Raw genomic sequence first — 19146 nt, forward strand, 5'->3', positions numbered from 1 at the left:
CTCCTCCTATTATCTTATTATACTTTTCATAAGGGCTTTTTAAGCTCGATAAGCTCAATAGTTTGCGATCCTAAGAGCATTTTCTCATGTTATCGTATGCAAACCATGAATCGTACTAATTGTTCATAAAAATATAGCATTTTCTATATTTATATATTGAAAATATTGCATTTGCATTTTTCGATATGAGCAATACTCGCTGAAACCGTCCCACTAGTGACATGAGGTCTTTCAAAAAGGATATTTTTATGTCTAAATGATTGAAAGTAGTGAAAAAATGAGAAAACCACTTTGGTTAGTTCATATTGATGGACCCCTCAGGCACAAATCGGTTAAACGGTTTTTACAAAAATTGATTTTTGAGCAATTCTTGACCTTTTTATTGATTTATTTCTCTTGAATTTGTAATTGGACCCCCTGCAACCAACACATCGTTTTCAAGAGGAAAGATAGGGCTGTCATTTGAAGTAGAAAAAAATTGACCGCCATCTTGGATCTCGCCGCCATCTTAGAGTTTATCAGAAAAACGTGTTTTTGAGCAAGTTTGCAACCACCGATTTTGAATTTGAAATCACCATTGGAAAGCTGAGAAAAAATGCTTTAAGATACATTCAAAAGATTAGGTGAGCATTGAGGTTATCTTGTCATTCTGGTCACTTTTCAAAATCGAGCTTCAAACAGTTCAACGCATGACGCGCGTCCAATATCAAATCATGCTGAGCCTGTGGTGTGTGTATGTGTGTAGAGTATATTAGGGGCCATCCATGTTCCACGTGGACAGATTTTTAAGGATTTTGCTACCCCTCCCCCACAACTTCTCATATAAATTCTCAAAATTTTGTATGGACTGTGGAAATCACACAGACCCCCCTCCCCAAAGTTGTCCACGTGGAATGTGGGTGGCCCAATGCCTGTGTGACTTTGGGTCTGTTCACAAATTACGTAAAGCAAAAAATCGTATCTTTGATCCCTTTACACTGCATTCACATTGTTTATTTCTTCACTCCATCGCTCCTCCTTGAGTGTAACGTAATTTGTGATTAAGCTTCTCTACGATTTTTTGCTAGAACAAAGTTTGGTTCCTTGTACGGAGGACAGTTTTCGCGTGTATAGTAATTAAACAAATTAATGTTAGATGTTGTTTTTGCTACTGTTATATACTGTTCCCAAGTAACACACGTTGGTATAGAATAGTTGACGTAACCTATTCCATGACATCAATATCACCAGAAAAGTGCAAAACATGAAGGCTAGTAGAACAAGTACCGATAACTGCATGAAAGCAAGCCAACTTGATATAATTAAGTGGCAAAATACATCTCGAGTACTAATACGGCAATGCGCAAATTTGTTGCCATGACAACTGTTAACCAGCGCATGCGCAAATGTATTGTGTCTGCGCAGTGCAACTAGATCGGCAATTTCTTTTATCAGTGACAGTTTTAATTGATTATAAAATAATGACAAAGAATAATATTAAACCTTTCAAAAAGAGTTGTTTCTTCCGCTTGAATATTGAAACTGTTTTCGCATGATTTCAACGTTATCTGGATATCTGGATCTGGATATCAAATCTAACAAAACTAGAAAACGTTGTTAGATGTACAATAACAAAAATCTGAAGTGATATTGTTTACACTGCAAGCGTTTTGTTTATCTTTTGATGGCGCGTTTTGACCCGCTTCGAATTAAATAGAAATCGTTCGTATAATTCAAATAATAATTTGATCAAGTAATTTTAAGTTGGGTGTTGAATGCTACGACTATTGTACTAAGGAAAAGCATTTTTCAGGTACGTAAGGTTGTTATTAGATGGTGTAATGTCTTGCGAAAAGACCAAGTGATAGTGATTGTCATTCTTGAACTCGTGTTATTAAAAACATCTCCAAAACCAGAAAAAAAGAGCCTGTTTTCGAAATGCGGTTGTATTACTGATGAAAAACAACTTCAAACACAATATAATAACACAAGTTTTCAATTGCGCTTGTAGTACACTTATATGGCTACTTTCGTTGTTACTTATTTTCTAACATGTTTTGGGTGTTACTTGGGTTGTTTTCATGTATTAAACTACTATCAACAAACTTAGGTATGGTTTACCAAGATATATATGAATCAAGTATATCCCGAGTAATCTGGAGAAGATTTGTGTATGCCAGCGTAAATAAAGTAAGAGTAGAATCAACACTTTTTTATCCCTAGCAAATTCTTATCGACGAAAAAGGTACGTTTGCTACTTAACGAAATTCAGCCATTTTTTTTTTCTTTATTCTCGCTTGTTTTCCGTCGGTCTAGTTCCGCCACTGTTGTTGTGCCAATCACCGACGCCCAGGGAGGCGACTCCACCCAGGACCCTAACACACGACCCGGTAATTAACGGACCGGTGCCAACGGCGTTACTTCCTCATGTGATGGAAGGCGTGATCCCAGAGATTTTTCGCCTCAGAAAATCTCCCAGTGTCGGCTAGGATTGAATCTAGACCAGTTGGGTTGATTGTGAGTGGATCACGCCACCCCAGAACCATCGACACCTATTTCGGCGGTGGGATCAGCAATAAAATCTGTCTTTATTGGAAACAGCAACTAAACATTCCGCTCAGTAATTTCTACTAACTCCTTTCGATCTATACGAGTGACGTAATGTAAGTCCCATGTCTCCATTTTTTAGCACTCAAAGTTATTTATAATGGAAAATCGTCAGGCGATGGTGACGCTGTTTACCTTCGCTGGCAATCGATCATTGCACTATGATGTCATTTGACAATTTCGGTAAGTAAACTTTGCGAAGGTTTCTGTTGTAAGGCTTTTCGAGATTGACCCATTTTAACCGTCTGCAGTGCTCAGCAGGGTACCCGGGTACCTTTTCAGACTTTATTGCTTTCAAAAAACATGGTTAACCTCAGCTCTGCTAGCTAAAACCCACAGAATGCTTCTACCTAGTGGGGATAAACCAGTTTATATCATCAGACTGTTTACAGCAGCAGGAGGGAGGGGTTTCGAAAGAAGGTGCTCTGTGTTTTTTACACAACAACTGCTCGGAAGAGTACCCACCCAAATAAAATGGTTTTAACCTTTTCAAATATTGATCGATTTGGGATCTTGGCCTGTCGCGAGATTGCAAAATTTGTCTTTTTTTAGCATCTGAGACCAACAGGAACACATCTGGGTCCTGTAAATCAGGATGTTCGGGAGCATGTTTCGGTCAATCTATATGATAAAAACAAGTTGGAGTCCGCAGATCACGATTTAAGTCAAGAAAGGATCAACGGATCGGCGTAAACATTTATATCTAATTATGCTGGTTTGAAACCCCTTCTTTCTCTGGAAGGGAGAGCTACCATACAAAGGCATTGTAAACTGATTACGTAACGCATGAAGGGGGGGGGGTGAGTCTGCGTTACATATTGTTACGTAGGGGGAGGGGGGGGTGTAGTAGAGACAGTTACGTCACTGTGATGTTTGCTCGAAATTGAAAATTTAGGAAGGGGCCAGGCTGTTCAACGTTACGTAATTTCAGGGGGAGGGGAGGGGGAACGTTACATAGGGGGAGGGGGTCTGAATTCTAGATTTTGAGCGTTACGTAATTTATGTACGACTCCAAATGTAACAAAAAATTCTGAATAACTCAAGAGCTTATCAAGCAAATGGAAACAAATGTGGCATGTGGAGGTTTTCTAAAGCAAGAAATATTTATACGGAAGTAAGACATCTCTCCCTCTTTTAGAAATGAAACACAAATTTCTGCATACCTCGAGAACTAATCAATCGAATGGAACCGAATTCGGCACGTAGAAGTTTTTGGAAACAAGAAATATTTCTGTGGTGGAACGACACCCCTCCCTATTCTGGAAGAGAGTGCCACCATACAAATGAAACACAAATGGCTGCATAACTTGAGAGTTAAACAAACAAATGGAACAACAATTGACATGTGGAGTTTTTTGGGATCAAGATATATTTATTTGGTAGCTAGAGACCCCTCCTACCTCTAGAACAAATGAAACGCATATTTCAACCAATTTTCGGGAAAACAAATAGAAATGATCGAGATGATGTACAGAAGCCAAGAATCGTCCCCAGAGACCACTTTGAATTCTAAGGTGGCGGCTTCCGGTTTCTGGAGAACAAACCAAAATGGCCGAATACTATCCAATATAGGTATTTCTGGAATCAAAATGATACCCAGAAGCCAGAAGTTAGCGACTTCTGGTCTCTGAAAAACAGCCCAACATTGTCGAATACCACCTACTATGGACGAAGTTACCGGGTCAGCTAGTTGTCAAAAAAAACGAACAACATTGGTATCAAAACTCATGAAATCACTCCAGGAGCTGATTTTCATTCGTTTTAAGTCCATCTGATGAGATATTTCCGAGATGGACATGCCGAATCAGATTCCCGATTCAGAGTATGGTCTCGGAGATCCGGATTTACGGAAACTATACGGCTCTGTAGGTCCCACATACTATAAAAGACAAATTTTCAACCTTTTGGCGGGAGAAGATCCAGAATCGATCAAGAACCAAAAAACTTAGAAGCACTTACAGTTGATAAAATTGCCGAGTATATAGCGGCTAATAGAAATGTGTTCATATTGACTAGTTTCTTCTACGCTTTTCAATGGAATAGGTCACAATGTCAGCGAGAACAAAAGAAGTCGATTTATCGCTCCAAATTGTAACTCTATGTAAACAAACCTTCCGGAACTAACACAAAAATTGAGATTAGGCTGCTCCATGCAATCATTTATTGTTAATCACTTGTTTCAATGTCAAGCCCATCAGCTGTCAAATTCAATGCAAGAGCATTCAAGTAATTTTCGTGTGACACATAGTACTCGAAAATAAAACAAATGATGTTCGCTTGAAAGAGAAGGTAAATAGCGTCACTATCGCCCGACGATTTTCAATTGGAAAATAATGTGTCAGGCTCTTATCCTGACTGATATTTAGTGAGGTTTTTTATTGCTTCTAATAATTTTAATTATGCATAAACAGTTTTCGAATGATTTTGTGAAGATTTTGTCAACATTTTAAAAAAATCAGTTCTTTATTTTATTTTACATGCGCATTTATATTTATTTTTGATTTTAAAATCCTTTTTTCAGAAGTTGCCTGGTGGTACAACACGACAAAAAAAAGAATTAGCATATGTAAGAAATATATATGAAAAAATAGAGAGTTTGTTTTCTAATTTTTCAACCACGCCAAATGCTCTAAATATCCGTAAAAATTTAATCGACCATTTTTGATTTGAATGATTCATTGCACATGTGTTCGACTCAACAAACTATATGTTTCTCACTGGTGGACAATTTCTTTAAGTTCATGAATAATTTTCTAAAAGGGCGTACATATTTTAGTATTGCTTTATTCAAAGAATTGTAGCTCAAAAACCTTCAGTTGTATAGAAAAATAATATATATTTAATCATATATTTTGCACATGTTGAGAGAGGCGTTACAACCACACGATAAATTCACACTAGTTTCTTCAAAAGCAATAACAGAAAATTCCCCCTTTTCATCGCCAGTCAGGAATAACACACCGAAAGTAGTACACCTAAAGTTAAAGCTGAGGAATACCAAACAATTTTGTTGTATTACAGCTTGTTAAGCTCTAATTTAGTCAAAATCCGCCTAATAGCCGCTTAACAAGCTGTAAATCGACAAAATTGTTTGTTGGGTAAAACCAATATCAAACCTCATATTTATTTATTCCAACTCACATCAGACGCTGAAACATTATACAAAATACATTAAACACAGTTTTTAAGTGAGTGTTATAGATTGAAAAAGTCGAGGCTGGAGTTAAATGCATCGCAACAAAGGGGCAAAAGCACCATACAAATCAGATAAAACTCACCCCATCATAAGGAGAGGCTGCACTACAATATTGGAGCGGTACAGCTCATTTTATCATATAGTAAATAAGGGCAAATTTTTTTTCTTTGAAATTCCATATACTCAAGCAGCATAGTTTTTTAAAATACCGTTTTTGATTGCCGCTAGGACCGATCTTGCTGTTCAACGGTCAAAAATCACCTATTAAACTACGAGACATTGCTTAAGATAAAATGTAAGCAAAAAATTTGTTTATCAAAAGTTCTTTGACCCCAAGCTGAGGGAACCGTGAAGCTCCGAACGTATCAACAGAACTTTTCTGGTCACATATCGGAAATGCTTATTGAAATTTATCGTTATTTCATCGGGAATATAGGGTGTCGAACGTCTTCGTCAGTGGTTTTCTTCGACAGTTTTTCTGCAGCAATCTAATGCAAAAGGGGGCCGAAGAAAACCACTGACGAAGACGTTCGATACCCTATATGTTGCTCGACGTTTATTCGATGCAATAACACTTTTCGCTGGTGAAAAACACCAATTGAAGAACTAAAACAAATTAATTCAGCTGAGAAAAAATGAGAACGTCTGCAATGGAAATTTTCTTTTGTATTTATTTACATTTTCTGACATTGCAGTGCTGCCAAGTTGACAGGGTGATTGTGGGAAACTTACAATCAAGTGACAGAATTACTATTTTGTTATTAAAATGTTTTTCCATTGTCAATCGGAGGGGGTGCATCTTGCCTCAATAGTGCTTTTTACCAGAAACTGCTGAGGTCGCATACTTCTTCACTTTATAATTTATCCGTTGTGCGTGTATTAGTTTTTTCCTTGTACGCAAACAAAGAAAAGAAAAATATTACAAAAACTGTAATTTTTCATCTTCTATTTCTCCGCCATACAGTTTGAGAACGAGAACGGTTGATGATTTCAAAGATTTCATATGCTTCTAAAATCACATCACAATCTGTTGATTGCGTTTAAGAAAAACACAAACATTTGCTCTTTGTGAGCAAATGCAACCCATTTTGGAACACATCGCTTCATGGAATCTCGTTTGGATTTGTTCCATGACACACATCTCGTGCCCATCTGAATAACCATTATTCGTATCTCGGGCAGGTCTGTTCACACGGTATTGCTCATTTCCATTTCCAAGTTTATAGTGGGAAGAAGAACAGTGGTATTTTAAATTAAACATGGTTGGGGCATTCTGGGGAGATTTTGAACTCTTATTACTTCAAACTCTTCTTACTCAGCAACTACATGCACAATTGACACAAACCCTAATGTACATAATAATATGCATATTGAAGATCAATATTTTTTCTAACCATATTAAATAATTTCATCTTTTCAAATTTCAAGTATTATTGTTAGGTTTCAATAAAAGTTTAGATGTCAGGAGGGCGGCAGCGAAAAGGGTCATGTCAAATTTCAAAAACCGACCATGTACATTTTGTTTATTGGCCCAAAAAAATTAACTCTGCAAAATTTCAGCTCAATCGGGTGTGATTTGGGAGTGCCTCAAAGCGCTCGAATTTGTGATTTTTTTGCCCTTCGATAATCTACAAAAAAGAGAGTATTTACATGAAGTTGGGAAAATCGAATTTTTTTTTATGCCAAATAACATAAAAATGCATCAAACATCGAGTTTCGGTGTTATCTAAAAAACATATTTTTTTGCTGAAAATCGTCTTTCTGGGACTTGGCCGTTTTTAAGGCAACCGAGAGCCTACTACGGAATATTTAGGAATTGACTTTTAAAATGACTCACAACTTTCTCTGAACTACATGTAGATTTTATACTGTTTATTAAGCATCATGAACTTGAATTTCATCAGGGTGGTCCGTTTATTTTTTATTTGGGTTATCCCAAAAACATTGACAAATTTTTGATTTTCTCTACTTCATGATTGTCGAGGGTCAAAATATCACAAATTTGAGCGCTTTGAGGCACCGCTAAGTTAAGTCCGATTGAAAAGAAATTTTCCACGGGTAATTTTTTGTGCCAATAATCTAAATATACATGGGTATTAAAACTCGAAGATGAAATTTTTGCATACAGAAATTGTCACCCTAATGTCAGGTGATGCCATACGATTCAGTGTACTGTGTTATTAGAAAAGGTAATATGCTAAGGATTCATGTTTTTACATAATAGAATAATGTGAGTTAATGAAATACATTCAAGAATATTTAGATATACCTCCATCAATATTTTGAACTTGCCTTCGTGAATATTTTCAATAATCTACTCTCACGCATCAATTCACAATTTTGACCCACACATTAATTGCGAATATATCATGAATATCTCTTATTCAAGCTCTATGCAAACGTTCGACAATCAGTTGTACACAAATTTGAATTTGACCGTTATTTTCATGTACATTTAATTGGCTAATTCTTCGACCCGCCTGGGAACGGCAGTGGCGCTCCGAGCGTACTTAGTTTACTTCTCGGTCGGTGGTTTTTTTGTGTCCGACTGATTTTCAAACGAACAAAAGACTCCGAAAATCAAACGATACCTATCCTGCCCAGGGCGAATTGTTGATTTTCCTCATCACTATTCCAGAAAATGGGGGCATCCGAGCTTTGCGATTTCACTAGTTACACCATTATTACTTGTTGGGATGCTACCTTTATTACTCAAATTTCACCTAGAGGCAGGCGCTCAGCACTTAATTGGCCTTGTTTCCAGCTTCCTCTAAAAAAAAATTGGAAATATTTTTTGTTCAAATTAATTTTTCGTTGAAACTTGATTGAAAGTACTGGAAGTGAAAATGAAAGACTAATTTCTACTTGAAAGTTAAGTTTGAAAGAATTTTTTTATTTCCAACATTTGTAGAATAATCAATGTCTTATGATGATATATGATTCCAATAGTAATTTCACACCATCAGACTTTTAGCAACTACTCTTTTAATAGCAAAAAGATAAAAAGAGTGTTTAAATGGCCGAGTACATAACGGTGAACAAAACAAATTGAAATAAATATGATTTTTTAAATCTTCTGGTAAAGAGTCCAAAATGGAAAAATGAAGGAGTCATTTTTCATCAATCGTTAAATCAAATCAAAATTTACTATAAATATATCACCTAATCAATATACGACAAAAGAAAAATAAAATCTTTGACAGTTAGAACCCAACTCCAGTGTACCGAAATTTTTGCCGCGCACTGTATTATCCAAAATAAAGCCATCAAAAAAGCGGCTAATAAGCGTGCGCCCGCTCGAGTTCACCTCCAGTTGGTGATCGATTACGGCAGGCTTGATAAAAGCGCACGGTTTCTCGGAACAACCTTTAGTTCACGTTTGAGTTGCAGGTCGGGACGTGCAAGGATGAAATTCATAGCCGTAGTCGCGTGCGCCGCCGTTGTGCTAAGCGTTGCGGTAACCGCAACGCCGGTAGGTGAAAATAGTGCCAGTTCAGAGGAAGTGAAAGATCAAGTGCGAGTGGAAAGATCTGCACCGGCAGTAGTTTTAGAGAATAAGCTGCAAGCTCAGGAAGATGTTAGTGCCGATGAATCAGAATACGATAGTGAAGAGAAAGTGAGATCCAAACGATCGGTTTATTGTTCCCATGTGTTAAATTCCTACGGTGAGGTTGAGCTTGTTTGTGGTGATGACCTAGAAGCGGCTGCTAGTGACACCCATCAAGTGCAGGTCAAACCGGAAGCACATTCGAAGGAGGATCAAGCACCAGCAGCTCACAGTGAAACTGCTCATGTTCCACACGCGACAGAAGATCATTCCTCCCACGATTCTCACGAAAAGGGCGAAAAGCAACCTCATGACTTACACAGCCACGAATCTCACGCACACAGCAAGGAAAGTCACGGTCCTACTACACGAAAGAGTAGTGCAAGTTACAGTGGCCACAGCAGTTCACATGGAGGCTATACGCACTCGTCCGCTGCGCATTCATACCCCGCTAAAGGTGCTGCTCACAGTACTCATAGCACCCACAGCACATCTCATGGTACTCATAGTTATGCTAAGCCTAGCCATTCCGCACCAAGTCATCATGCGGCACCAAGTTATCATGCCACACCAAGTCATCATGCTGCGCCTAGTCACGCTTCTCATGGATATAGCAAAGGCTCCACTCATGGCCATGCAACACACAGCACAGCAAGTCATAGTGCTTACGGGTGAGTTCATATTCTTTTTTATCTGTTTAAACTGAAGCTTGCAGTAAAAGGGTAAATTTATAATTTCATTTTTGTTTTACATGTATGCAGTAAAGGACATGCTCCAGCGAAGACGCACGCAGGATACCGAAGCTATCAAGAGTGAGTAATTGTAATTACCACATAAAAACACGGTGGATGTTAATATCAAATCGCCACCCCAACAGCAGCTTGTTAATGTACAGTTAATAATGACTTTCTCTTCTCCAGACCGCATCACGCACCAGCTCCTGCCTACGGTGGCCACTCTAACCATGTATCATGCGGCAGCAATCTTCTGGTAGGATGCGCTCCACTAGTTTCGACAGTGCCGTGTGCACCGTCGCATGCGCCGGCTCCCGCGTATCATGCTCCGAAAGCACCAGAATATCACGCTCCGAAGGCCCCGGAATACCATGCTCCAAAGGCGCCAGAATACCATGCTCCAAAGGTCCCGGAATACCACGCTCCAAAGGCGCCGGAATATCATGCTCCGAAGGCCCCGGAATACCACGCTCCAAAACCTATGGAATACCATGCTCCAAAGGCACCAGAATACCACGCTCAGAAAGCGCCAGAATACCACGCTCCAAAGGCTCCAGTGTATCATGCAACGGAATACAAACCAGCATATGCCGCACCACACAAGCCAGCTGAAAAGGCTCCCTGCACTCCATACCACAAATTCATTAAATCGTGCTATTAGATCGCGCCTTGGAACAAGCGTTCAGCGAAACAAGCAAATAAAGCTGCTACAAGATTCGCTAAAATAAAGAGAAGAAAGAAACAAATCCTATCATCACATGTTTTTTTTCCTCTATCGTCAATCGCATCATTTCTGGGGGGTAACGAACAGTCATCATTTTGTAATAGATTAAAATCGTTCTTGCAGCATTTCCATCTTTCCATGCAGTGATGCGCGAACTCATAAATCAGTCGTGCACAATACAAAACAATAGAGCAATTGTTAAGGTATCTACTTTTATGCTCGTTAGCATAGTACTTTGCAGACTTTGCCGAAAACATCCAGCTTCTGCTCAGTCTGCCGATGGCAATATGGCTCCTACCGCGTGGTGGCGTCAGGCGAAAAAGCGTCATATGTCGTGCCAAGAATGCCAGTCGATGCCCGGTTTTGTGTGTGTGTGTCTCTGCCGGTAGAAAGACGATTTCGCGTTTTCAGTTGAAAGTTTTCCCCTTCAGACAGCCAGCGGCTGGCGGCTGGATGAAGGACTCTGAATGTATTCATGGGAAGATTGTGCTCTAACCGTGCTCAACCCTATCTCAGCTTCGACGACGACACCGTTCGCAAGCAATTAGAAACATGCTTTCTCATGTGAACAGAATGAAAACCGATTTCACTTTCGGGTCGATGGTTGACGACGATGGCAGATATGGGATTGCTGGTTGATGATAAAACATTCACCGTCAACGCGGATCGGGCCAGTTTCCCGCTGCGTTCGCTGCGACAATGTTGACTGAAAAGAGTGTGGCCATTTGTCATCGTTGTCAATTTTTTTATGCGTACGATAATATTAGCATATCCCTTTTGTTGTGCAGCAATTGCTAGACGCCGTTCCGAACGTTGGCCGTTGGATGCTTAATTTGTTCGGTGAAAAATTGCTAGTGAACAATGTTATAAAAACATGGAAAAGTTAAACTCTGTTTGCTTTTTTTTTCTTCATCTATTCGAACTCTGTTTGCTTGTTCAGTGTTATATTTTTGTTTATTTTTTAATATTGTATCAGTAAACAAATTCTTTGATCTGCAAACATTAAGTTTTTTTTTTACTGGAATGCTTACAGTTACAATACGATTTGAAAAGACTAGAATTATATTTGAAAAAAATTTACGTCAGTGTAGAAACATGGGTAGGTATGTGTAAATTTAAATTTCAAAATTAACATCGTTGTTGACTTAAACATTAATCTTCATAAAAAATTATTGCGTTTTTATTATGTTACAATTTTAGCAGTCGCTTGCCTGTTATCAAAATTTGGAAATGCATTCTATACGCACTACACATTCCTCCTGGCACATTGCACATTGATTGGAAAGTAGTAGTCAGAATTAAAAGGAACTTTGGAATGCAGGCCCCACAAAACTCAATAATTTTGCATAATTTTTTCTTAAATTTATCTGGACAAAAATTTGATAAACTGTGAAGTTTCTGAACCAATATAGGGTATTTGACGTCTTTGTTAGGTATTATTTATTACCGGCCTTGATAAACGTAGCACTTACTTTATTTTTCGAAAACATAAATATATTTAAATTTATAATTATATATTATCAACACAAGCTTTTCTCATGTTCAAACTCACTTTTTATGAAAAGATTGTTTCTTTGTGTGGTGAAGGAGCGTCACCTCGAAAAAAATTAAGAAAAATTAAGAAATGAGAAAACACAGTAAAATTTATGTAGATCTTTTTTAGATGTTTAATTCAAAAAGATAACTAAACAGTTAAATGAAGCTACCAAATTATGAGTACGAAAACTACCAATTTTTGAGTTCGCCTAAGCGAAGTTCGATTTTTAGTAACTTTGATTAAGTGAAATTAGTAGAAAAAACTCACATGATGGATTAATACAGTATACTTATTTTTAAGTGAAATATTCTAGGTTGTATAAATTATGAAATTGTTAGTTTCCTTTTTCTTTTGAAATTGATCACTAGTCTCTCGAAATAGCCTGTAAAATGATATACACTATAACTAGCATCGAATACATTATGTTTTATTAGGGTGGTTCATTTTTTAGGCATAGGATGGTTCATAATACATATTGTGAAAAAATTAGTATAAAATAAAAAAGCACTTCGGTTCGTTTGATAAGTGTGACGTCTTCGCCAAAGTTGTAGATAATAATTCTGTCTTTCCAAAGAAATTACACTTAAAAAATTTATTTATTCAAAAAAAAAAGTTAGAAGGAAAATTAAAAATTAATTATTCAAAAGAGCTCATTTTTTAAAATCCTTCCAAAATTTTTAAAATCCTTCCCTGTGAAAAAAAAATTATGAAAAAAATATAACCTTTTTTTCTGATTTCTCCATGACCGGTTTCGTTGTTTACGTAATCTTTCGTAGTTTTTATTAAAAAAATAGATTTTAGAATGATTTTAATTAATTTTCAACTTTCTTTTAATATTTTGTTTACATTAATAATTTGTTTTAGTGTGTATATATTTTTTTGAAAGACAAAACTATTATCTACAACTTTGCCGAAGACGACCTAGCGCTCAAAAAAAACCATGTTGGCTCTAAAAATATTTGTAATCATCAATACCTATCCGAAATAGCTTTTTTAATAGCTTTTCAAAAATGAGTTGTGTTTCAAAAAATTAAACTAATAGCACAAAATGGCATCTTTTACACCACAGCTAAGCGTGAGAAGAGTGGTGAATCACTCTAGAGAGAATACTTAGCAGAGTGCCGCGCGGAGTACACTGTTGAGATCAATTCAATATAATTCGAAGAGCCAACATGCGTGACGGACGTGTGGATTATTTTTTTTCAGTTTAAAGATGCATAGTAAACACCGTTGTTTACTTTCCTACCTATAGACTTTTTTACGCACAAATGTGTTAGTGCCACTAGTAAAGAGAAATATTTACAAACAGCTGTTTTGTTTGCAATGCTATGTTTTCAGCAGCTGGACAAATATTTAGTTGAACACTCATTATGTGTTTCAAACTTGTTTCTGAATATATTTTTTCATCCGTGATCAGAAATCGGAAGAAGCTGCTGAGCATAATCGACCAAAAATGGTCAGAAGTGATAAAAGTCGAAGCAACGAGATGCGATGATTCACAGTTTGGAGGAAACAGAAGCAACTATACACGGGTTTACACGTTTACTAGTGTGCGTGTGTGAAAAGTCACTTATCTCTATATGTTTCACTCACAGTAGAAGCACGTGTTTGAGCGTATTGTCCTTTCGTGTGAAAAAGATCACACGCACACCAGTTTGCTATCTCTCTGGAGAAATATTTCAGATTCCACAGCGGTGTTTTTTGCGAGCTCCACATATATGCACGATTTCCTACTCTCTTTAAGCAAGTGCGTCGCTTTGCTCAGTAGTGTGAAGCTCTGGTTATAGTGGACGTGAATAACGGCGCAAGAAGATTTGCCTTGCCGTGTTGTAATGATACACATTTGGATTTGAATCATGTCTATGTATTGCTTGCGTTATGCTTTCCACACATTTTTTGCGTTATTAGAGCAGAAAATATGTGAATTGGGAGGATACAGTGACTGCGTAAGACTTGAACTTTTGCGTGTTGAGTTGAAATCATGATGATGCATGATGGATCGCACATAGAGTTCTTCAGGTGCGTTAGTATTAGTGCAATGTTTTCGATTTATTTTTTGTTAGCTGTAAGAAATTTTTGTCATCTGTGAGAACTGTCATCTGAAAGAGAGCATAAAAAACTACCGAGTTTGATTCACACTCTCACAAATTTCAATATACAGTGTAAAGCGGGCCGTGTCATAGTGTTTGTATGTTTTCGCTTGGAGAACTATCTAAGTACACCCAACGCAAACGGGGAACATTTTATTACTTTAGGGCAATTTTTTATTACTTATTGTGTCTTATGACTGCGCATTATACACAAAAAGTAACAAAAATTATGACGGGCACACGCTTGTATGTGTTTCTGCAGGAGAACATGCAGCCAAGCACCGCAACGCAAGACTTCACTCGCTGCATTTGTATTGATGCAACGATCAGGTCCCCTTTTTTGTCCCCTTCATCCACACTTAATCAGAATCTCAAGCGTCAACCTCAAATGTCTAATTAGAAACACTTTCGTTTCTTCCCCCAGTGTTTGCTTGAAATGAAAATATGTTATACATCTGAACAGAGTTGCCGAAGTTGCGAGTATTGTTCTGGAGGGGCACGAGTTTTGCATTTTCGAACAGGTGCAAATAAGTTTCCATGAACCAATGATTATGTACTGTAGATAGCTTGCAAAAAAGCGAATGTTTTTGTTTTTCTCTAACGCAGTTTACAGATCGTGATGTCATTTCAAGACGTATTTCAAGTCTCTGAAATCATCAACGTTTGCATACTCTATGACGAGGAAAACGCTGCTTGGCAGCTCTTGTCATATTCTTTCTCTACTCCGTATGCATACAACGAGCGAACTAATACACGCACACCGGATGAATTGGAGATAGAAGAAACTTGTAACATGTGCAACATATGCGACGGTGTGTGTTTTTTTTTTGACTTGAGATGAAAAGGGAGCAGTTTTCGACAGAAAAAATCTTGCATGTGGTTGAAACGACCTTTATTAGATAGTCGTACTTCCGTAACACGTGCTAAATATATGACAGTATGTGTTGTTACTTGACTGGGGAAGAAATTTTTCGCCTTTTAAGTAATAGGTTTGTTACCAAAAAGGCAATTTTGCGCTATTGCCTTAAAGTAATAAGGCAAAGTTTTGCGTGTAATGAAACCGAAGTTTAGTATGGAAAATTGAAAAAAAATAACTTCCTAATACACAAGTTAGACTCGATTATCTGGAGGGTCGATTCTTCGGGGCTCGATTATCCGAAGTATTGGTGCAATTATCAGGTTCATTTCTGTTCCTTTATTCACACATAATAAGAATCTCACCCGTCAACCTCAAATGTCTAATTAGAAACACCACTGTTTCGTTCCCCAGTGTTTACTTGAAATGAAAATATGCAATACCGTGTGCCCAAAGTTGCGAAAGTTGTTCGGGATGGGCACGAGTTTTGTAACTTCAAACAGGTCCAAATGAGTTTCTATGAATCACACTCATTGCGTGTTTTAGATAGCTTGCATAAAGGCAAATGATTGTGTTTTTCTCTGACGCAGTTTACAAATCGTGATGTGATTTCAAGACGCATATGAAGTCTTTAAAATCATCAACGTTTGCATACTGTATGACGGGAAAAAATATTGCTTAGCAACTCTTGTCATATTGTTTCTTTATTCCGTTTGCGTACAACAAACTAATACACGCACACTGGATGAATTGGAGATAGAAAGAACGGCTTGAGTTGCGATGACGGTTTGTCTTACCGTGAGTTAATGTACAGCTCTAAGTAGTGCTGTACATCAACCTGCGGCAGGGGGAGTCGCCCTCGCAGCACATGTACAACTTATGCGACGGTGTTGTTTCTTGACTGGAGATGGAGAGGGAGCATTTTTCGACAGAGAAAATATTGCATGTGGTTGAAACGTCCATTATTTGATAGTCGTACTCCCGTAACACGTGCTAAATACGTGACATTATGTGTTGTTATTTGGCTGGAGATGAACTTTATTGCTTTTTAAGTAGCAGATTTGTTACCTAAAGAGTCATTTCACGTTATTGCTAATTAAGTAATACGGAAAAACTTTGCGTGCATTGTTAGAAATAAGGTATTCAAGCAGGTACTCACCTCGTGTGTCCGAGCTGCCCCAGACTATGTGTGCGCGTGGGCATTGCAGACTACGATGAGTGGCTTGTTGATGCTTTGGCAGTACCGCACAAGCGCTGTGACTTCGGATGGTGGTATGTCGTCCACGTTCCCCGAGAAGTAAGCGGAGGCAACGACCATCTCCTGGGTGCCGTTAGTCGTTATGCGAACAAATTTAATATTTCTATTCAACAGAATTGCAGTCCTACGATTTGACTGTTGGTTGCAATAGATCAACTTACCGTTTGCGTTAGTTAAGCCAAGGACCCTGGTGTCGTTCCTTGAATAGCGCTACGGCTTGCTGACCCTTGAAGAATCTCCTGTAAAGAACAATAGAGGCGCCCTTTGAGTGATGGAGATTCCCCTAAACGCAGCGTATGCTGCTCACGATGTGAACGACACGTCCTTCAACGGATCTAGCCAGAACTGAGTTCCGATTGGCGGATGGTTGACATCAGCGGTGATACTGAGTCGGGTTGACTGCGTAACCTCAGCAATAGGCTCCCGTTGCAGCAGACGGTAGGCAACAGAAGTGCGGCTCTGAGGGTTGCGACTGGTCAGATAATTACGCTTACTCCTCTTTCTAGTTTTCGGCGAAACCTTCTTCGCTATTGCGGATGTTCCACGTGACTGCGTCACTAAATTTTGTTGTAACAAGGCTCGTTGTTGATTGTTTCGGTTGCTGACGGTGATTAGGGATGCACGAGCCTTTGGTACGCACCGACTGGCGGAAGTAACCCGCAGTCCCAAAACTGATTGTTTGTCCAAAACCGAAGAAGTCTTCCGAAACATCACGATTTTGTGTGTATGATACATATTCTAATTTCGACATCGGTCAATGTATTTATTGCACAACTGTTGCGTTTCGCATTTAACACATTTGTTGTGCAAAGCCAGAGCAATGAATGTGCGTTTTGATAGGACACATTGGTTGATTAAAGCTTGAACTTTTGTGTGAATGCAAAAAAAGTATTGATGATTACAAATATTTTTGTAGTCAAAACAGTTTGTTTGATTGGCGTGACGTCTTCGGCAAAGTTGTCAACAGTAATTTTACAGACAAAACGAAAGGAAAAGAAAGAAACTATACATTTAAAAAACAACTTTTTTATGAACCTGAATTTTTTATATAAAAACTAAACAATATAAACTAATTTAAAAGTGTACTGAGCTGAGAAAGATAAAATAAAAAGAAGCAAAATTTGTAAAAAAAATCTAAATTTTCTTCAAACTTTTTTTACAGTGTACACACTTAGCTTCATTTACCGAACTCAGCAAACTTTTTACTATTGTACTTTTTCAACAGCTGATCCATCTGTAATCTGTTCGGTAATTCATTTGCTTGACGAGAGCTCGGTATTTTTTCAATGAGTGAATGAGAATAGAATGTACGAGACGAGTACAATTCAAACTGTTTTTACTCCGTGGAGTCAACTGAAACTATTTCCTTGTAATAACATGTCGATCGAGGTAGTCACCAGTGGCCATTTTCGGTTAGAATAATAATTTGCTATTTCACATGAAAATTTTCTGATTTCATTTAAATCCAAACAAATTTATAATCGCTCTGTGTAACTATTGCCCGAATATCATCATATTTTTATTCGTATATTTTCAAAGTTTGTACTAGCAATACATATGGCATTGACGATATGGCGTTAATTGATATTTGAACATAACAAATATGATTGCAATTAGACATCTGCGGGCTGCGGCTGTCGGTTCGGTGGGAATACTTTAATATCTTTTATAAATGTTTACGCCGTGACAGCCTTAAGTATCGCACCATCTCACGTTGAAGTCATTTTTTCCAGCTAAGTGCCTGTATATTTGATTCGCTCCCAACCCAAAAACACCTCCGTTCGGTGTGTGTGTGAGCACTGAAAATGTAAGATTACACGCCTCCAAAGGAAAAATACTGGAAAATCCTTACGCTTTGAAGCGCCCGAAGAATGCTTTTGCCGGTGAAAGAAAACCCTGCTCGCGTTACTGCGCGGGCAGAAGAAACGGGGGATTTGCTGAAATGAGATATTTGTGTATGCAAAATGAAGCGCAGGAATGATTTTCTCCTTCTGGCGTACTCCACACTAGGCGCACATGTGCTTAGCCCAGCAAACTGACGCACCTCTCACTCCTCGGCCAGGTTATACGACTCTCCCTGGCGCACACATTCGAGTCGAAAAACCCCGGGGTGGCGAATGTGCTCGGGAGTGGATCGACCTTTGCTGTGGATAAATGGCTACGGAACCGTTATAAATAACGTGTTTTCGAGGAAAATGAAAATGATGAGATCCACTAATTTTCCGTTATCCGATTCTACTCGGTACATTAACGTGTCAAAACTAAGAATAAAGGAAAAGTCGAAAACAACGTCAAAACGAAAGTTCAATCACACTGCCAGTGGGATTGCGTGGAACTTTTCTTTTCGTTGTTCAGTTTGACTTGAGAAGAAAAAGTTGTTTACCTGAGAAAAGTGATCAATTTCGTTATCTTCATGTACAACCCGAATATAAGCCGCTGCTGTTTGACATCCGTGCGAATACTTCGCTGCCAATTTCATGGAAATTAAGGGCCAGATGGACTATTTCGAAGCTGCCTTTTTTCTATTTTTTGAAAACATTTTCTCTTTGCATAATATAATGTATATAATACATATAATTCATTGCTATACTGTTTCACCCAAAGAAAATGTTATCTGT

General features: G+C 38.1%; 2 protein-coding genes across 5 annotated transcripts in view; both read left to right on the forward strand.

The window, feature by feature from the left end:
- The window catches only part of LOC129732571 (zwei Ig domain protein zig-8-like), an 801587-nt gene that overhangs the window by 419666 nt on the left and 362775 nt on the right, over nt 1–19146 (forward strand). The gene's annotated exons all lie outside the window — the stretch shown is intronic.
- LOC129732572 (histidine-rich protein PFHRP-II-like) lies at nt 9110–10800 on the forward strand. 2 transcript variants are annotated; one of them, XM_055693549.1, is made up of 4 exons: nt 9110–9861; nt 9898–10000; nt 10091–10141; nt 10250–10800. In XM_055693549.1, exons 1-4 carry the CDS (start codon nt 9189–9191, stop codon nt 10722–10724), a joined length of 1302 nt encoding a protein of 433 aa, XP_055549524.1. In that variant the 5' UTR covers nt 9110–9188; the 3' UTR covers nt 10725–10800. The 2 variants fall into 2 exon arrangements, with proteins under 2 accessions (XP_055549524.1, XP_055549523.1); XM_055693548.1 differs by having other exon boundaries at nt 9110–10000.

Source organism: Wyeomyia smithii, chromosome 3 (genome assembly GCF_029784165.1).
Source record: "Wyeomyia smithii strain HCP4-BCI-WySm-NY-G18 chromosome 3, ASM2978416v1, whole genome shotgun sequence".
Taxonomy (NCBI): Eukaryota; Metazoa; Arthropoda; class Insecta; order Diptera; family Culicidae; genus Wyeomyia; species Wyeomyia smithii.

Excerpts from the sequence above, each read along its gene's own strand:
- LOC129732572 (XM_055693548.1), top strand. The coding sequence starts at position 9,189 with ATGAAATTCATAGCCGTAGTCGCGTGCGCCGCCGTTGTGCTAAGCGTT. Across the intron at positions 10,001-10,090 it reads GCAAGTCATAGTGCTTACGG|TAAAGGACATGCTCCAGCGA; the intron begins GTGAGTTCATAT and ends ACATGTATGCAG. Across the intron at positions 10,142-10,249 it reads GGATACCGAAGCTATCAAGA|ACCGCATCACGCACCAGCTC; the intron begins GTGAGTAATTGT and ends TCTCTTCTCCAG.